The following is a 21,819-nucleotide window of genomic DNA, read 5'->3' on the forward strand; positions in this document are numbered from 1 at the left end:
CATTGAATAATTTAGTATATTGATGCTTTTAATTAAGACATACTGTCTTATATTAACAAATGATTAAAAATTTCGTCATGTAATATTTAATTAAATATTTAATATATTTTAGAGTTTAAATCAACTTTTATGTATATCATCCCATTTGTAAAATTATTTTACAAAGTTTTATATACATTGTAAAACTTAATATACATTACCCAATTTTAGATTGGTTAATATATTACCCCATTTTAGAGGACAAGTTCAGTTATGAATTGAGTTGTTAAAAAAAAAAAAAAAAAGAAAAGACATGGGTTGGGATTGTGGCTTAGCAGTAGATTGCTCGCCTAACAGGGGCGGGACCTGGGTTCCATTCTCAGCACCACATAAAAAAAGTAAAGGCATTGTGTTGTGTCCATCTACAAAAAAAAAAAAAAAAAAAAAAAAAAAAAAAAAAGAATCATTCTCTCTCTCTCTTTCTCTCTCTCTCCTTTAAAAAATATAAAAAAAGAGAAAGAATGTATAATGTGGCAAAAATGTAAGATATTATATTCTGAAAGAAACTTAAAAAGTACACATAATTTGGGGCTGGGGATGTGGCTCAAGTGGTAGTGTGTTCGCCTGGCATGTGCATGGCACTAGGTTGGATCCTCAGCACCACATTTTTTTTTTTTTTAAGTGCACATAATTTATCAAATACAACAAGTTGTCTTTTGGTTTCATGAAAATTTCATACTGAATTGGTCCTTAGAAAGCATTTTGTCTAGCCTTCTTACTTTATGGATGTAAACAACTGGAGTTCTGAAAAAAAGTCTCACTTATGTGATATTATGGTCCCCAGACCGGAAGCGCCGCGCTTTAACTAGATCTTGCTCCTCTGAGTCCAAACCCCAGCACCACCAAGATGCCGGCTTACCACTCTTCCCTCATGGACCCCGACACCAAACTCATTGGAAACATGGCCCTGTTGTCTATCAGAAGTCAGTTCAAAGGACCTGCCCCTAGAGAGACAAAAGATACAGATATTATGGATGAAGCCATCTGTTACTTCAAGGCCAATGCCTTCTTCAAGAACTATGAAATTAAGAATGAAGCTGATAGGACCTTGATATATATCACCCTCTACATTTCTGAGTGTCTAAAGAAACTCCAAAAGTGCAATTCCAAAAGCCAAGGTGAGAAAGAAATGTATACCCTGGGAATCACTAATTTTCCCATTCCTGGAGAGCCTGGTTTTCCACTTAATGCAATTTATGCCAAACCTGCCAACAAACAGGAAGACGAAGTCATGCGAGCCTACCTACAGCAGCTAAGGCAAGAGACTGGACTGAGACTTTGTGAGAAAGTTTTTGACCCTCAGAATGATAAACCCAGCAAGTGGTGGACTTGCTTTGTGAAGAGACAGTTCATAAATAAGAGTCTTTCAGGACCTGGGCAATGAAGGGCGCCTGGGCAGCCAGTCTCCAGCACCTTGGGCAGCATTTCACAGCAAGATGTATACGACCCTTTGCCTTTATCTCTTAAAGTTTTATACAGAAGCAAGAAGAGAGCATGACTCTACTTGAAAAGCTCTTGATCAAGAATTTGGGGGTTGGGGGTGAGTTGTTGAAGGATAACTTGAAATTTTATGCAGTATTAAGCTGGTGCTTAATAAGAATGAATAATAAAGAACTTTCTAACGTCAAAAAAAATGTGATGTTACACACTTAGTTATTGACAAAGTGAGACTTTAAGTAGTATCATTTGGCAACCAGTCCTGTTTCCTTGGTACTATGCCATGTCTTCTGTTGCTATAGTTCATTGTCATTCCAGAGTATGCGAATGAGTATTAAACTCCTTGTCTTTGGGATCATAATCATCTGCTGTATAACTTTAAGTAGTGTTGTCTAATTCTTATTCCTGTTTTGTTATATTTACTCTTTCCAGCCCTCCTCATTGTAACCATTCTTAAATTGTACTGCTCTCCCCTACCATTTGATCAGTGGTTTTCTCTTCACAGCCCAATATCCTCTAAGTGAAAATCCTGAGGCATAGGCTCTTGAATGCTTTCTTTACTCTTTCCATGTATCATTATGAAGATTGCCTGTTGTTTATAAATAAATAAATATCTACAGCCAAGCAAATTTTATAAATAGGTTAACCATCTCAGGTTTTGAACACTCCACTTCAAATGGAAATAACTTGGAGCAACTGAATGCAGAACAAGAGTGCAGGATTCGGAATCATCAGGGTTCATCAATCTTAGTTCTTTGTCATTTACCATGAGCTTGGTCAAGTGAGTCCATGTTTCTGAAGATTTGCGTTTTCATCTCCAAAATGAGAATAAAATCCATGTCGTAAGTGTGCTGTTATCACTAAAAGGAGTGTTGGGCATGGCACTGTGCTAGTGAGGCACAAGGCCAGTGTGCCTGCTAAGTGTACATAGTGACATCTAATAGATCCATTTCCACTTGAAATAGGAACACACCTTGGCTCCTAGTGCAACTGTGACTGTTGTATTACAAGGGGCTTTTAAGCACTGAATAATTTTAGTTATCAGACTTTACCAATAACAAAAGGCCATGTTCATTTATATTGCTTTTGTTTGTAACTTAAACCATAAGCCTGTCTTTTGATATTTTTTTCTTAATAATCATAAATGGTACAGAAACTCATTCATTTTAGCTAAATCAGGTGATTTCAGATTATGTTTCTTTGTAAACTGTCCTACAAATTTAATAGTATGATAACCTTGTTAATTTTTGTGAGGCATTTATGAGCCACTTGTTTGGACCCAGAAACAATTCTGGGAGCAACCTGAGTTTTTCTAAATCTAGGTGTGAATGCCAGTGATTGAGTCTGTAGATCATCTGCCCATGGGGCGTGATGTGATTTTATTTAGGAGAATTGTAAATCCCAGGTAGAAGTTTTATTATGAGCTACGCTATTTTAATATGCTCTCCAAAGCATTTTCAAATTGTTTTAATGATTACTAACTTATATTTATATGTCCACAGTATACTTCATGAAACACTGGATTATATTTCTAGTTTTCCAACTCTGTGTTCTAGAATGCATGTCTTCCGAGAAACTGAAAACAATAATAACAAAAATAATATTTTAGTATTATAGGCTGTGAACATCTTGTTAATTTGAAATAGTAGGTTTTTATTTAAACTTGCTATGCTATTGATCAATATATCTTTATTTTTCAAGTCCATCATTTTTAACTGAGATGAATATTTTCAATCCAATGCCTGTACACCTCAGTTTACCTTTCAATTTCAGAATCACTGACTTCTTTGCAAACTTGATGAGCTCTTCCTTGGGCAATGTTTCCCACTGAAAGGTGTCACCAATTTGTTCTCACTCACATTTCCACTATGCCACAAAAGAAAAACACAATGTCTTAGCAGGTGATTTCTTCTCAATCAGCCTCCCTCTTACCAAAGTTTTCTAATCCATTGTCCTTCCACTCTTCAGTGAGCTTGTTAATTGAGCATTCTCTTCACCTTAGATATCCAGGTCCCAGCAGGACTGCTGAAGCCTCCCCATCCTAAACAGGACCTCCATCATCACCCTGGTCCAGGACCTGGGAGATAGGACCAGAAGCCTCACCTCTGTAGCACAGCTTCTGTCCCTGTCAGACAACCAATATATCTTATTGTAAAAGAATTCAAGCAGATTTGGATAATGGAAAATTTGCATAATGAATATTTGACCTTTTAGTTGTGTTAGTTCAGTATTTTCTGTTATGTTTATTCTTAATGTAATACATCCAACAAAATATATTAGAAATACAAAAGTGGTATTGCTTATATCTACATGTATGTATTTGGGATAATGGGTCATAATTTCATAATAATACCTCTTATTTGCTGAGCATCTTTTAAATTTTTGTAGTATGAAGAAAATTACAAAACTCATATTTTGTGGATGTTGAGAGACATTTTGAAATACTTTGGTACTTCTCCATTGACTAGTATTCCTGATATGTCTTACTGGAATGTTTCTCAAGTGGAAAGTCCATGAGTACACTTTAGGGAGATGACCCTAGACATTCCTGTATCTCAAATAGAAAAACTATTGGTCCATGACATCTAGATATATTTTGGTCTTGAATTCATTTTTAAAGTGATTACAGCAAAGGGTGTTGAAATTGAGACTGTCAGTTTGAAGGAGTTTTAGCTGTCTGGACTCATAATCTTTTATTTGGCAATTCAGAGTCTTGTAAACTTAATATTGCACAGTCCATTTGGGAGGAAGAACTTTGGGTTGCATAGAATGGGTTCTAGGACCCCACAGAGATTAAGTACCACTGACTTCTGCAAGCAGTTGATATTTTCTTTAATGTCATACTAAAAAGGAATTAATTGTCTATTGTTTTAAACACGTTTTAATGACTAGTTCATATGTGGATAAATCCATTATAATTAACTTATGCAAAACTTCATTATAGTTGCTATTTGGTCTCTTGTTTTAGGAAATTGAATTGCAACTACATTAAAGACTGGTATTAAAATAATACTTTTTGTTTTATCGATAACTTCACCATAAACTTTCAGTTTGAGATTAATTTTAAGTGCATTTGTTCCTTCCAACTATTCCCAATGAAGTGAATAAACTAGCTGAATGTGCTAAAGACTCAAAGCATTGGCCAGAGATTATGCATCAATAATCTTGGAAGAGAACCAGAAGTTTTATAATAATCACAGTTAGCCAAGCCTAAGTAATGATTCCTTCAAAGTTGAGAACACTAGTGTGCTAGCGTCTCATGAATGCTTTAAACTTTGATTGAGGAGGGGGGCTTCTGAGCTTAGGCCAGAGTACCCATAGGGATTTGCACCTGATCAGACCTTTCTTTTTTTGAGTAGTTAATAGCTGCTTCTGCCAGAAAACCAGATCAAAGCATAGCAGGGGAGATTAGTACATTGGTTTTATCAGCCATTTTCCAGCTACAGCTCTTACAAAGCTGATAACAGGGTGGGGGTAAATGAAATCATCTGCTCTCAACCTCCCTGTGGTGCTTTCATCTTGATTTGTTTAAGAACCTGGGAGGACCACATCTACAGTGTGGACACCTGGTCAGTCCCCTCTCTATCCCTGTCAGAGTTTAAAGCACTTAACTGGTAATCACTACTCTGACTGGGGGCAGTTGGGTACCATGTTTTCTTTGCTTTTGACTTGGCAACCGCTGTGGCTCCTTCAGCACCTGGTCCTCTGCCAGCCATCTCTGTTACCTTGGATTGACTTCAGAAGACTGTTTTTGAGGTTTGTGTTTCTCTCACTATTATCAAGGCAAACTGTCTCAGCTTCTATTCCCTCCCTCCATAGACTGCGGAACTCATGCAGCCTTTGTCCTTTTTATTCCTTCAAGGCTGCTCCCAATGTTAAAGACCCAAATAAAGCAAATCTTACTTGCCAAAAAATGACAATTGAAATCAGAATCGTAGCCCTTGAGGATAAAAAAAAAAAAAGACCTTAGCTACCCAGTCCTGCCCTTTCCTTTTATATAGCATACCTGTGACTTAAAAAACAAAGCAGGAGTTAGACTTTTGGTCTCATGACACCTGATTATCACACTGATTTCTCTATGACAAGATTCTGTGCTGCCTACGTTTAAAGAGAATGAGTCCTGACATTCATTTTATTTCTCCTTTTGGGATGAGAAACAAAATTCTCTTGAATAGCATTTTGAAGAAAATATGGATCATCTACAATAATTCCACTTGGGTGTGGTGGTGCACTCCTGTAATTCCAGCTACTCAGGAATCTGAGTCAGGAGCATCACAAGTTTGAGGCCAGCAACTTAGCAAGACCCTGTCTCAAAATAAAAATTAAAAAAAAGGACTGGTGTGAGGGCTGGAGCTCTGGCTCTGTGGTAGAGCACTCACTTGGCATGCATGAGGCACTGGGTTCTATGCTCAGCACCACATAAAAATTAAAGGCATTGTGTCCACCTACAACTAAAAAATACATATTAAAAAAAAAGGACTGGGGATGTAGCTTAGTGGTAAAGAACTCCTAGGTTTAATTCCTGGTTCTGCTAACAATATAAATAAATAATAATACAATGAAATAACTCTACAAATACATTGTTAAGACTACAAGATGCTGCATAACACACCCTCTCCAAAACCCATGTGTAAATGATATTTCTAATCTTTCTAACATTATATTGTACACAGAAGATTTTTTAGAATTGGATATAGTGAAAATGCAACTTTCATGGGGAATATGTTTATAATACATAGCTGCACTTTTTTAATAGTGAGTGCTAATTATGGTACTATTTGTAGCTTTGTCAGGTTGGTGAAAAGTGAAGTATAACAATAGAATTTAAAATATCTGGATCTCTGAATCACTACAACTCAAAGTACTATTTCTAACATACTGAAACCTTTAGAGTCAGATTTAAGCACTGCCATTTTTCTCATTTTAAAAGAATATGATATTGTGCTTTTAGATAATTTCTCATATATTCTCAGCAGAAAATCATATATGAGGACTGGGGTTATGGCTCAGTGGTAAAGTGCTTACTTATCACATGTGAGGCACCAAGTTCACTCCTCAGCACCAAATAATAATAATAGTAATAATAACAATAATAATAATAATGTTATAATAAAGGGTTTTAAAAAATCCTAGATGATTTGTAACCTTTGCATTTAAATGATTATATTTGTGTATGGTTACATGTTTGCATTTTTGTCAATTGTTGATGTCAAAATCTACGTTGGTATGATGGGAACGCATAATCAGCTTCACAACTTACGTGTTTTTTGATGTGGTTTCCAAGAAACCAGTATGGCCTCAAAGCAAGAGCTGCCTGTTATGGGCTAAGGATAATCGACTTGAAGGTACAGTCAGCAGAAGGGAAGGTTAATTTAATTGGTTTAAAGACTCTTGCAGCCACAGAGAATGTTAAATTGATTTCGTTTCACTACATGGAGAAAATGCAGCATATGATACAAGGGGAGTTGCTTTTAGAGAATGTATTCTTTCATAGATTATATCTGATTTTAGGAAAATGGAAAATAACTCTCTGAAATGAGTAGACAGTCCTTTTCATATGCCAGTTCTTATCCCTAAGACATATGTAAGGTAGTAAAAGAAATGCAAATAAATGAAGATTTTTACCAAAATATGGCTGGAAATTTTATGTTTTTAGCTATCTGTAATTTATTTTATTTATTTTATAAAAACTTCTGTTTGGTTTCTCATTTTAACATTTGTATTTATCAAGACTCCATGATATGGAGCCTTCCTACATTGCCTATGCTGGCCTTGAGCTTCCATACAATTGCCTCAGCCTCCTAAACCATTTACAATATGTAAATTTACTATTTATATTTAATTTTACATTCTAGTTATATTTCAACTTCCTTATGTCTGTGACACAACCATACAGAGAGTCTTTATGACCAGCAAGTTTATAGCTAGAATTAGCTCAATCTTCATACAATGTGAACCTCTCCACCTTTTTCCATATTAAAATCAACTCTTGAGACTCATGTTTTCTTTGTAATTTGTTTCATACTCAGAGACCCTCTCTGTTCTCACCATCACCTGGATTGGTGATCATGCATCTCCTGCATTGCCTCCCTGACCATCAGTAGCCTAGGTTTGCGCATTCTGCAAACTGCTACTGAACAAATTTTCTTTAAACACTTTCATTGATTATGAGGATTCAGACCATTTTCCAGATTCTTGGGCTTCTCCAATCATGACTTCCTGTGAATCAACCTGTGACCTTTTGAGCCTCTTTAGCTTCACTGGGCAGTTTGTCTTCTTCCTTTCAGTAGATTTATGTGTATAGATTTATCATAACCCAGATAATATTCTCTTGTAAGCATGTTTCTAGTCTCTGGCTTCCTGACTGTTGGGGTAGTCTTTATTTTAGCTTTGTCTTGAAATGCCCTACAGCACTGCCTGATACTTCATAAATAGATGTCTTTTTTTTTTTAAAGAGATTTTTCTTCTACAGAGGATGAGAACCATATATTCTGTTTTACTCTGTCTTTTTGATGTTGCCTTACACAGTGCTTGGCACAAAATTGCTGATAAAATTAAGAATCTCCCTGAGGTCTTTAGTTTAGTTTCTTATGTATTCTTGATTTATGTTATGTAATGATTTTTGTTTCACAGATATTTTCCTGTATAAGACATTGTCACCTTTATCACTCCCAATAAATATCCCATAATTCTTTTTCTACATTTAATTGTGAGAATTTAGTTTTTGTTAATACTTACAGGTATGCTGCATTTGCCTATAGTAGTTGGTACATGGTTAGGCTATTTAGTTCTTAGTAATGGAAAAATTAATGAACTTCATCAATGAAGTAGCTATGGTTTTGCAGGACAATTAGTTACCAATTCCCTCTTCTTATAAGATTGATAAACTCCAGAATTTTAAAGCTGAATTTTAGAGGCCATTTCGTTAAACTACCTTTATTTTATTAAAGAGAATAAATTCATGCCCTCTGGGACTTTGCTGGAAGTAATTAGCCCTTAGCATGTGAGATACGAGATACTTATTACCAGGTTGTTCTCTCCTGTCTCATTTTACTTGACAAGGATATTACTGATTGATGTGGTTTCTCTTTCTGTAGGTGACATCACAGTGATAGTTTATTGCATATTATTTCATCTGAATAGTTTCTTTTGATGAGGGCAATAGTAGTCATTGAAGGAAATGATTGAAGAAAATCACATAATAGATGTACAGTCTCAAGTCATGTTCATTAAGAGTTCACATTTACATTTTATGGGTTGGAAGCAAATGATAAGACTAATGATTATTCCTTCAGAAGTGTTAACGTACAATTTCTATTTCTTGCCAAGGTGAGAAAAGAAATTTGTAAAGCATCTTTCATTGAAATATATTAAACCCTCTGCTTTTGTTGGTAGACATTGATGAATATTTTATTTTCTTTTAGTAGAATTTAGGTAGAAAAGAATAAAATAATAAGAATGGGTTAAATGTATTGAAACTTTTATTTTAGATGACCATGTTTAAGGGATACTTAGTACTGCAGAAAAAGGATTAAATTAAACTTATTTGATCAGGTTCTTGTATGATAATTTAATGAGAGTCATTGTGTTTTAGAGATTGTAAAACAAATGAATTGTTAAAAATAATTTTACTGTTCACTGGCTTACAGTGATTATTACAGAATAATGACTTTGAATTGGTAGTGTAGTCGACAAATATAAGTAAACTGTTTTATTCCTTATGATGGTCTTTCTGAATATAAGACCCATTTCCAAAAAGGCAGAAATCACAAGCCTTTCTAGTAGTTTTCTGTCTTCTTTTATATAAGCTTTTATTAATGGTTCTCTCACTTTGCACTTTTGTGTTTCTGCTCATGTAGAAAATATGTCTTTTCTTATTCAATAATGGATGATCCTTGGAATTTTGTGACAAATGTGGTTTAATTTAAATCATCATCATCAATTTAATAAGCACCTCAGGTGATACATTTTTAAAAAAATTATATCATGAAGCAAAATGTGTTTCTCTGGGGAATAGCAATGCTTATGAGATAATTCCACACCTCTGGGGCATATGAATGGGAAAGGCACAAGCAAACCTATCTTTTCCTCTGACAAAATGATTATTTCACAATAACTGAGTGATTTCATTCCAGTCTTCCCTGTCATGCCATCCAATTTCCCCCACTATTCTAGGAGGCTGAGAGTAATAGAATTTTTTTTGTGTGTGTGTATAAAAATATATACTGGTGGTTTTATGATAGTTCAGTATACATTATAACCAAACTTCACATTCTTTATAATCACTAGGAAATAAGAATGGTGCATTAGCACATGCAGATAAACTACTAGAGAATACAGATTTTTTTTCCTTCAGTTTTTTTTTTGTTCATGCCTTTCCCAAGAAGAATCGCCAGATTTCCTATTGTAGAAATCATGTATTTGAAGTCAGTCTACTCCTATTGACAATTTTGATGTGAAGTTTTGTGTTTTTGAATTTATCCTAGGCTTATTGAAGATGATAATTAACATAGGTCCTCAGTGTTTAAAGGAATGTCTGTAACCACAGTCCCAGGCCTAGAGACAAGGGTATTCTTGCTCAATTACTTTGTATAAACTTTTCTGAGAAAGCTGTTTCGTGAATTATTAATAATAGCTAAATATTAGCAGAAGAGTTACAGGATTTTAAAGAGCATGGGCTTTAGGATCAAGTCCACTTATAATGAAATCCCACCAGAGTCACTTGCTATTGCTTTCCTTGTACAACTCACTGATTGTGTCTAGGCTTCAGTTTGTACAGAATTGCCTAAGGCACTGTCTGGCAGATATATGTGCAATAAAGAGTAGCAATTGCTTTTTCCTTCTCACATTGGCCATCACATTTACGTTTGATTGGAGTATATGTGCTGGCTGGATGCGTGGGGTCAACGTGGTTATTAATAGCATTTCACAACAAATGGAAATAAGAGCACACGAGCATTTGGTTCTAAGTCCAGGGATGAGTCATTTGAGATTCCTGATGTTTTAATTACTTTAGAATACAATATCATGTTTATTAAATTATATAATTAGGGCTAATTTTTATTTGTTTCACATGTACATGTGCATGTGCATTATATTCTTATTTTTATTACGAACATGAACAACAAAAAATAAGGAAGAATTCCTTCAATCCCCCAGAGTAAATCAGTTTTAATGATAAAGCACCAACAAGTTTTAGTGAAATAAAAAATAAGATAGAGATAAAGGAGAAGATGTAATATAGTCCATAATTTATTGATTCTCCGAGTGATTTCTCTTCTGGGTAAATTTGCTGAAGAGATGAGTTAAACTTTTCCTTGTAGAAAAGTATATTTATGATTGGTAGATGAATCACAGACTTTCCCCTTTTCCATTTGCTTCCTACTGACTCATCACTGATGCTGATTTGTTAATTTCTGAGTGTACATAAATATGTGGGTATTTTTGTTTTCTCCTGTTTGTGACAAGTAAAATGTCAAAATTAGCATTTAATTAGCTGTATGATTTTATAAGAGTTTTATCAGATGAGTAACATAATATTCCATGTCAAAATAAATAATGCAGTGTTTCTTAATGATATTTGATTATTTCTATACCAAGGTGAGATTAATTTTCACCCATATTGCTTAGCAATTTCTTTTTTCCCTAGAAAGAGTACTCTCTTCTGCATTCCTTCACATCTCACTTTAATTTTGTGTTTTTACTTATTCCACTTCTAAGTTCTCTTGGCTAGGCAAGTGTGGAAACATAGTTTCAAGAAATACATAAAACTTTCTGAACTGAGTCTTTAGCACAAGTTTGGTTTGTATCTGGCATCTGGTAGGGCATTTCCTTCATTTGATGTCTCATGTCCCTGGTTGTGTTGATACCCTCGTCTTATGGATATGTTGCCTTTGGCAGGGGGTGACATAGAATCATGATCCTGGGAAAGATCTTGGGTATTATGGTTCAATGAGTAAACTTCACAGAGGAAACTCATTTACTTAAGCCCTCAATTACTGTCTGACCACTGGAAAGTGAAGAGAAACAGACCTTTTTTTTTTTTTTTAACTATTTGCTATGTAATAAACATTCTGCAGCATATATACTAATATTCTTTATAATTCAGAGAATAACACATCTATGTTCTTCCATAGCTTCAGAGCCTGACTGTCCTCTGCATTTGATTCTTGTTCTGTTTCTACAACCTCCTACCACACTTTCAGGCAAGAAAATTTGTTTGCTACCTCAGTCCCTTGGGGTGGCTATATAACAAAATACCATGAACTAGGTAACTTATAAACAACAGAATTTCTCAGTCTTAGAAGCTGTGAATTCCAGAATCAAAGTTGACAGGTTTGGTGTCTGCTAAGGACCTGATTCCTGGACCATAACACCTTCTCACTATATCTCAATATATGTGGCAGAGGCAGGAAGTTCTCTCTGGGGCCTCTTTTATATGATCCCTTGATGGTGAAGTCCTTATAACCTAATAGCCTGCCAAAGACCCCACCTCCTAATAACCTTGGAGGTTTGGATTTCAGCATGTGAATTTTGAGGGAACATAAACATTTAGATGAAAGTATATTGCTAATTTAATCATTTAAAAAAGTCTCTAAAACGCCATATATAGGGCTGAAATGAATTCTGTACCACCTTATGGATTAAAATATACCTTTACATTTTAATTTATAGTTCAGGACAGTCTCCAAAAATGATATCGATTATGAATGTGTGTACATTTGATGTTTCACAGCAAGACTAATGCTGAAGGGCAGGCAGGGACTGTAGTGCCAGACTTTCATCTGGGTTTGAATTGTGGTTCAGCCACTCAATAAGCTGTGTGACCTTGAGAAAGAAACTTCCCTTTACTATTATCTCTTCATCAGTAATAATAGCCCCTAACTCACAGAGGTACTGTTAGGACCAAACTATCTAATATTTTAAAGCAATTGGAATAGATTCTAGTACATGGTTATAATTTTTCTCTATGTTAATATATGAATAACAAACAAATATTATCTGCTTATATTTATAACTTACTAAAAATTGGAATTTTAAGTTATAAAAAATTGTTTCACCCAGAAGAATCTATGCATAGTAGTTATAGTACTTATACTAGTCAAATCAGTACTCAATCATGTAGTTGGTTTTGATATAATTGATAAATATACTAGAACAAGATATATTGAATAACTGATTGTACAGGACTTCAAGCATATTTGAACTTTGGCTTTGAAGTGAGCATGTCAAAATTCTCTCAGTTTCCTTTTTAGTACTTACAAGATGTGATTGAGTCTTTATTTATTTATTTATTTATTTATTTATTTATTTATTTATTTTATTGGTTGTTCAAAACATTACTGAGCTCAAGACATATCATCTTTTATACATTCGACTCAATTGGGTTTTGAACTCCCCAAATACATAATACAGACTCACTTCTGTTACATACTCACATTTTTACATAATGGCATATTAGTGACTGTTGTATTCTGCTACCTTTCCTATCCCCTACTATCCCCCCCTCCCCCCCCCTCCCCTCCCAACATCCCTCTCTACCTCCTCTGCTGTTGTTCAATGTCTTCTTTGATATAAAGAGAGCCACTAAGAATAGAACAGGAAGGAAGAGCATGAGGAAAAGACTAACAGTAAACTAAGACGAATGGGGGGAGAGAAAGGAAGAGAGAAGGGAAAACATATGGAAATGGTAGGAGACCTTCAGTGATACACAAAGTGATTGAGTCTTATTGTCTAATTTACCTACCTATCAGGTGTTTTGTTGGGATCAAAGGAAATACTTTTCATTAAAGTACTTTCTAAACTATAAAGACCTATCTAAATTAACTCTAGTGTTAATATTCTTAATGATAATGACTTGCTTATTTAGAGTACTTCATAGCTCTTTGCTTTTGATATAAATCAATGATTGAAAATGTCCCCAGGTAAATAATGAGATACACACACACAGATATGTGTATACACACACACATATCATTTTCATGATATCAATATTCAAAATAGCAAACTATTTAATTAAAAAAAATTCTTACCTTTGTTTATTTAAAACTCTATTGTTAGCAGTGGTACACTGAGCACAATATTCTAAATATAACAGCTTCAACATATATTTTACCAGTTTGAGTATTTCAGATCAGGAAGGATGTAACCTATATCCCTAACTATAGCTCTTATTTCCAATTTTGCTTTCCTGATTCACTTTTCCCTGACTCTTAACAATGTATTAAACAGATTGGATAGTTTTGCCTCAACTTGGATGATTAAAATTTAGTTGTTGGGCTGGGGTTGTGGCTCAGTGGTAGAGTACTCTCCTAGCATGTTTGAGGCACTGGGTGTGAATGCTGGGTGTGAGGTGCTGGGTTCAATCTTCAGTACCATGTCAAAAAATTTTTTTAAAAAATAAAGAGATTGTGTCCAACTAAAACTAAAAAATAAATATATCTCTAGCCCAAAAAATAAATTTAAAAAATTAGTTGTATTTAAGTCTACATACTCTTATTTTACTTTCTCTGCACCTCCTGTCACCTGACCTTGCAGCTTGACTGTTGAAGAAGGAGATTCAATATGTAGACAGCTCTTTCTCCTGTTTTCTCCTACCCAGGTCTGAGGCTGGACACCAACATACAGAAGGCAGACGTCTTCTTTCTTAGCTGGATCAGATGTGGGACGGACCCCTAGATTTTGCTCTGACTTTTCTTCTTTTGTAGCTTTTTAGCTTTATTGCAGAACTCAATTGATGGGGGGGGATGTTTTTCTACAGCTGATAATATAGTTTAGTTTGCATGATATTATTTTACACAACAGGACCTACTACCACCCTCAAGAATCCCATTGGAAAGACGTAGCTAAACATTTGCTGGACCAGAGTTCTCTACTACTCTGGCTTTTCCAACAGAAGTATCTCTCACTTCAATGGGCTTGGCTAGGCTGAAAAAGTATAGCATCACCTCTACAAGTGCAGTGGAGACCGGTAAACCTTCTTTGTATGCCAAGGACATCAGGGAGACTCCCATCCACTGATCTGGCTTGTATTGGCTCAAGCTGGCTGACATACTTTGAGGAAAGTTTGATCTTGCTGTTAATAAGTCATTGCTGAGTGAGTAATCAAAAATATTATGTTAGAAACAAAGGATTAAATACTCTAAACATTTTGCTTCTTAGTTTGCTGCATTTTGTTGCCTATGTATTTGATTGTGGTTTACATCTGTTGTATTTTTTTATGCTGGAAAATACTGTATAGGAGGGTGTTGCTGTTCATCTCTCCCCTGAGCACATTTACTGCCTTCATACTGATGGCTTGAATTTGGCCATGGTTAGGGTCTAACCATGTTGCCACAAACCATGGTCTGTTTTCTTTCTTACCTCCAGTCATTTGTTGAATATTTGCTAACAAAAATACTGGGCTCACTGCATTCCAGTCTCTTCTGGTACTTCTTCTACAGGTTACAGCTGAACTGGTTCCTCTATTAACAATCTCCACAACAAGAAATATAATTATTTTCCTTCCAAGAGTATCTCATAAAGCATATTTATCTGGTAGTGAAATATTTGCTTTCCCCGATCCTGTTGAGTGATTCTTTCAGATTCTTTCTTCTGTTTGACCCTGAGAAGGTTCCTGTGGGCCAAGTGTCTGCTCCCCTTACTTTGTGGATGGAAGGAAGCCTGCCACTCTTAGTGCTGCTCTTCTCTCACTTGTCTTAGGGTTCTCTTCAGATATGAATGTCTGGAGGTGGTGGGCTCTTGTGGGGCAGGGTCTGCCACCTCTCACCAAACACTGAATGAAGACTGATTGAGTTGTTTGTGAATTATCTAGAATGTAAGTACTTAGAACACTTATTTTCCCTTAGTTTTGAACTCAGCTCCAAAGTTTTGGAAGGAAGAAATAACAGCCTCTTATTAAACAAAACAAAACAGAAAAACTTGATTTGTAAAACAATTTCATAGACTTTTTTTTAAAGGAGAATAGATATTTCATTGATTACATTCTTGATAATTTTGAAACATTTAGTTAATACCTTTCTATTCTGTCCTACAGATTATTACAGATAGATTAGTATAGTTTTGGAGAGGCTTTTGAGTCAGAGAACTTAAGTTTTTAATGTGAATTCTATACATTAATATGTGTATTATATAGATAATTCTGTTGTCTAAGTCTCTAGTCTAAAATTGATTTTTCCAAAGCAACGGAGTTTAGTTGATTCTGGGGAAAGTGACATATCATTTCCTATCTCTCTCTCAGTCCTTCTTAGACCCAATTCCCTTCATAACCCTATAATTAGGTCTAGTTTAGGATTTACCTTTATTAAAGATAACTTAAGCAAATAAACACTCTAATTATTTTCTTTGGGAATTCAGTATTCTCTTTTTGTATGTGGGGAGCCAAATACTCTTCAGAAGAGTGCACTCTGGGGGAAAAAACAGAACTTAGTATAAGGGTTTGTATTTTAAATTAAGATTTTTAATCTGATTCCCTTAAGATAAATATCCCCTTTTAAGTAATATAATTTGTAATACATTTTCACTGTTCTGAAGTTATTTGGAATTCAGTAATTTAATCTTAAGTTTGCCTCACACTGTTTGAATCTTGGGAAAACATGTTGGAAACTGGACATAAAATTGGTTTATTAACAATTTTGAGTTGCAATATTATTTCACCATGCTGTTTAATTTGTCATCCAGAAAATTGGGATGAAACCCAGAAAGTAGTATTTGACTGTAATGTCAAGTCATACTGCATTTCTTGGTCTGCATAAACCATGCTTGATTTGTTCCATAATTTGCACATGTGGAGAGACTTTTCTCAGGCTGAATAATTCTTGGTATTAGATTCTAGACTTGGTCATGTCACTCTTGCTTGTTGATGCCATGAAATAAATAGTCCACTATGTAAGAGTCCAACATGAAGCTGTCTTCAAGAGTAAAACCTGCATTCTTGACTCTTAGGGAATTTATATTATTCTTGTATGGAAATTTGTGATGACATACTAGTGCCTTTTATTTTATGTTTGATTTCATAATCTCTAATATATCTCCTAAGTGCTATTTCACAAATTTGATGATATTCATATTTCAAAGGTCTTCTATTTGATGAGATAGCCACTAGCTAGATGTGATTATTTAAATTTAATTGAAATTAAATTGAACTAAAAATTCATTTCTTCAGTCTCATACATCAAATGCTCTGTAGCCACATGTTTTCTGGCTAGGAAGTGTTATGTAGGATGGATACAGAACATTTCTGTTGTGGCAGTTGTTATTTGTTCTATTGGCCAGTTTTACTATACACTGGCAATTTTTATACTTATAGTACTTGCCCTTCAATACCCATATACATGTGGCTAGATTTCATTGTGTTTTAAACATTATCCTAATTCATATTTGGTGACAATGTAATTCATAAAGTATCCTAAAAATGAATCTGTTAGATATTTCTAGTTTATTGTTTCATCTATATTATGTACTAAAATATTTTAAGGGTTAGCTTAACTATTATTTGTTGATTTTAACATTCTTCCCCAAAAAACATTACCCTCAAATTTCAAATCCACATAAACTGTTGAAAAATCTGTATGAATATTGATTTCCTACTTTTATATCTTTAGTCCTCAGAGTCAGAAAGAAAATAAAGCAATGAATGCTATAGTTTTCAGTAGAAATAGCAGTAGTTTTTGAAATTTTTATTTTAAGCCCTGAGTTTGATATAGAAAAGGAAAGACAAGATAGAATTTATATTGGGGTAGGTAAAACAGAAAATTAAATTCTGAGGCTTGACAGAGTGATAGATCAAGAGGGATAAAAAAATTATTGCTATGCAGGTTCAGGATGAAATACTACGTAGAAACATCACCTTATAACTAAAAAGAGAGATGAAAAAGCTAAGGGAATTCAAATCAGTTTGATAATTTAGTTTTCTCCCCCCCCCCAGATTTTAGAAGAGAAATATACCATTATATGCTGCACCATTAAAGAAGTATTTCTTAAGTACCTTTAGAGTGGCTCTGCTCGAATTGTTTGGCCAATATCTTCTAGCATTTCAAATTTCAGTTACAGTACACCTTAATAATGAAATTGAACTGATAAAGTAGTGTGTTTTGAAATAATTTTCACCTCACTTGCTTCCAAATTTGTTATAATAGTGGTTTTATAAATTTTTAATATCTTAGGGGAACCAGCAACTGCTTTTAGAAATGGACATTATACAAGCATTTCCAAGAAAAATGGTCTACCTCTCCAACTCAAATTAGAAAAGCAGTCAACTGAGCCCAACCTTCCAGTTGGCTGGCTTTCCTTCTTCTCCCTCTTACTTGAAGACATGTTTATAGAAGGCACACTGCATGCCATTTGCTATGGTAGTTAATGGACTTAGCAAAGATAAGGCCATTTCTCCACTTCCTTGGTCATCCCATAAGGTAATGACATCTTTTCATTGAACATCAGCAATGGTCTCCCTATTATTGACTCGGCTTCTGGCATTTGCTCTCCCAGAAACCACTTCTCTTCACAGTCTTCAGAATAAGCTTCTTAAGATCATAATTCAGATTATGTCACGGCTCTGCCCTAAGCCTGTTCTGTGACATTTAATACAACATACAATCTCTCTTTTTTTTTAATGAAAAGTGGAATTCAAAAATGTTTCTCAAGGAAGACATGCCATTAAAAGTGTAATCCAGAGACTATCAATATACTCTGTATGCCTAAAAGTATTTTCTAAATTACACATTTTATATTTTTACCTATTTATTAAAATTCATATATGGACATCAATAAAGTAAAAAGAATAATTCCTCTTTCATATCACTCTATCCCTTCCATATAAACTCTCCCTACAGATAATTACCTTATGTTGGACACATATGCTTTAAGTCCTTCATAAGTGAAATTATATTCATGTTGTCCATTTGCTTTATTTACATATATGTTATAGATTAGAGAAGGAAAGCAACTATATGGACAAATTCTTATATATGTGTAAAAGAAGCAAGTCATATTCTTTGATTCTTTTAACTTTGTTAAAATCACAAGGGAAGAATCATGTTTTAAGTTAAATCTTCTACTGCTAGAAAAGTAGTAAGAATTTTTATGGTATTCTCCTAAGGATTTATGATTTTCACATAAATGAATGAAAATTGAAAACATATTGAATTGTTCTTCTAAAATATACTTTCAGTTTTTCTTTTGCTCTAATCCTGAGAATTTGATTGAAAGGGCATATTTTATTTCAATAGGAGGAAATGCTATTAAAACTTTTACACACAGACACACACAAACACACACACACACCCCACTCTTATTTACTAAACATGTGCAAACTTGTTTTAAATAGTAAAATCACTGCAGAAATACACAGAAGTGACATGTACCCAGAACCGCTTTCTCTGCTGAGATGGTTAGTGATGTTTTGATGAGGGTCCCACTGGATGTGTGTGTATGCACGTGTGCACATGCATTCACACAGGCATATGTATATGTGCTCTGTAGTCAAATAGCAATGTATAATGTTTTTATTTCTTTAAGTACTCTGTTGTGAAGAGCTTTTCTCTCCACATCCCATGAATAAAACACCTATCCTGATCTGGCCCATTCTCATACCCATGGTTATTGCTTCAAGCCAGTGTTCCTGGCAGGCTTATTACAGGTGTAAAGAGGTTTGATATTGGGACAACATGAGTCATGAATTGCAGCTTTGAACTATGCACACCCCTCTTCATTTACTCCAAGGTGCCATACAGCTATTACAATTTTGTATATTTTGTGATGTGAAATCTTTTTGAAAGCATTGTCTGGTACAGGATCCTACCATTTCCCACCTCAAACATGAGTCTCCCTGTGATTCTCCCAGCTTCCCTTATTTTCATTAACAGGCTATTCTTACAGCAAACTGGTCTTAGAAGAAATGCATGCCCAACTCTGTGGTATCTTTGAGTGTATAAGATATTGGATCTTTCTAATATAGTCAAACGGAGGTTTTAGTTATTACCTTGCTTGACTTTGCCTTTTAGATTGGTTTTTACTATAAAAATTGTAATAAGATTTCATATAATCCTAATTTTCTTACACACAAAAATGGTTACAAATAGTATAGTGCTTTTTAAAAAGCATTATTTATATAATAAAATTGAAGTTTAAATGTAAAGGAGGTGGTTTTATTTTCAGTCTCCTGAGAGTATCTCCTCAAATAGCCCAGTTTAATTAATTCTTAGTGGTCCTAATTGATATCTGAACAATTTTTCTTCCTGCTGAGATTGTTTATGAGCTTATGGACAGTAAAATTTAGGTTTGTCTACTAATAAGAGAACTCTCATATTTTTGAGAATTGAAACTTTGAATTGGATTAGTTTGGTAAGTCATGTTGGGTTTTTGGTGATATGAAGTATAGAGAAAATTAAAGATTATTTTTTACCACTCTTCTATCTGTGCCAGCTGGACTTAACATAAAATGAAGGGAGTAGAATGTTAGCATTTTTTATACCAACTTCACTCACTGTTTTATATATCTTAGGGTAAAGACAATGTTTATAACTTTAATTCTCAAATTAAATTCAAATAAAACCTGTCTGAAATGTTTAGTTGTTTGTCTTAAGCATTCATTGCTTTGTCATCAAATTTTGGATTTAAAAGAAAAAATACGTACACACACTTATGTTTGATTACATGGTTATATGCTAATACATGTATGATCACCATGAATATGTAGATGATTACAATTTAAATGTAAGTTAAATCTGCCATTATTGTACATAGTAGGTGTCTGATAAACGTATTTTGATTGATATCCAAGCACATTCAGGTATACTATTATAGGTATAGGTTTTTCTCATGGGATCCCAGTCCTTCAGTTGCATTGTGGTTACCCACTTTAATGTTTTTAAGGTCAGTCACATTATCCCAGTTGTGCAATCCTTCAAAGGCATTAGAGTACTAATGGAATAAAGGACAGATTGCAGCTTTAAGCATAAAACTCTGGAAGATTCAGACCCATCCTCCTATTTCCCAGGCTTTTCTCCTCTATTCTGTTCTTTCTAACTATGCTGCTTATGCCAGTAGCTCATGACTTTTCCCACTGCCATTCATTTGCAAATGGACTTCTTTTGATGTGTGATGTATTCCTTTTCACTGTTTGCCTTATGTTTCAAAACTCTGCTCTGATTTTTTTTTTTTTTTTTTTTTTTACAATCACTGTGTGCTTTCCCATTAGAAAATAGTTCACCAACTCTTGGCTGTGTCCTGTGCTAGTGCTCTACATACATCATAGGTCTTGTCCTTCCTAGAAGTTGTGACTCTGCTTTCTGTCCATCTTTCTATTTCCAGTGGCTAGAATATTTAGTGTGTGGTAACCAAGTGCTTGGTGAATGAAGGATGTTTCTTTTGACTAGAGAATCACTTAAAGATCAGCATGTCTGAAGTCTTTGCCCACTGCCCCCACCCAAGTCATCTTCTTCCTCCTCTGCCCTCTCTCACTTCTCTAACTCTGCCTTATCACAAATAAGTACAATTTAGTTGTTTCTTAATATGTCCACCTCTTGTGCCATGGTGTGACTGTCTTGGGGACTGGAAACCCAAAATTGAATATTTCTTGTTATCAAATATTAGGCATTTTGTACATTTTAATGAATAAATGACTAATTGTTTAAATATTTCAAAATTAGTATTTTATATATGTTTATCTTTTTGTTTTACCTGGGTATCTGATGAAGAAAACCCATGAATCCACCTATAGATTGGTTTTTTTTTATGCAAAGAAAAAGTTACTAAAGAAAGAAGACTGGTTATTATGACCAGTTCTTCCAACTATAGTACAAAGAGTACTATATAATATCTAGCTGAGATGAGTGCCATGAATGATTTCTACCTGGAGGGTCTGTGACAACAGAGATCACTGGGCCCCACCTACAACATTATTATTATTATTATTATTATCATTATTTTCTCCTCCTCCCCCCTCCCCCCCCTCTTCCCTTTCTTCTCCTTCCTCTTCTTTTTTTATTGAGGGGGGAATGGGGATTTTTAATCTAGGGACTATTTACTTCTAAGCTACATCCCTAGACTTTTATTTTGATTTTATTCTGAGACAGGGTCTCACTAAGTTGCTTAGGGCCTTGCTAAATTGCAGTGAGGCTGGCTTTGAACTTGTGATCCTCCTCTCCACCTCCTGAGCTACTGGGATTCTTGATAGGCACCACTGTGCCCAGTACCCACAGCATTTCAAAGAAGTTCCCAGGCGCTGCTACTGCTTCTGATGATAGGAATACATTTTCAAAAAATCTAACTTAGTGTGTCTTATGGTATTTTATAGCATTTAACATCTATATTATTTGTTTTTAAGTTAATGCCAATATGTAGTTT

At 34.6% G+C, this 21,819-nt stretch overlaps 2 protein-coding genes across 16 annotated transcripts in view; both read left to right on the plus strand.

Annotated features, from left to right (window-relative positions):
* Positions 1–21,819, plus strand: part of Ptprk (protein tyrosine phosphatase receptor type K) — a 522,697-nt gene that overhangs the window by 226,434 nt on the left and 274,444 nt on the right. The window lies entirely within an intron of this gene.
* Positions 810–1,673, plus strand: LOC101972990 (actin-related protein 2/3 complex subunit 3). The gene has a single exon (XM_005335366.5). The coding sequence runs from the start codon at positions 887–889 to the stop codon at positions 1,421–1,423; it is 537 nt and encodes a 178-aa protein (XP_005335423.1). The 5' UTR covers positions 810–886; the 3' UTR covers positions 1,424–1,673.

Source organism: Ictidomys tridecemlineatus, chromosome 8 (assembly GCF_052094955.1).
Source record: "Ictidomys tridecemlineatus isolate mIctTri1 chromosome 8, mIctTri1.hap1, whole genome shotgun sequence".
NCBI lineage: Eukaryota > Metazoa > Chordata > Mammalia > Rodentia > Sciuridae > Ictidomys > Ictidomys tridecemlineatus.

What these genes read in the sequence shown, in the direction of transcription:
- LOC101972990 (XM_005335366.5), top strand. Translation starts at nt 887, where the DNA reads ATGCCGGCTTACCACTCTTCCCTCATGGACCCCGACACCAAACTCATT.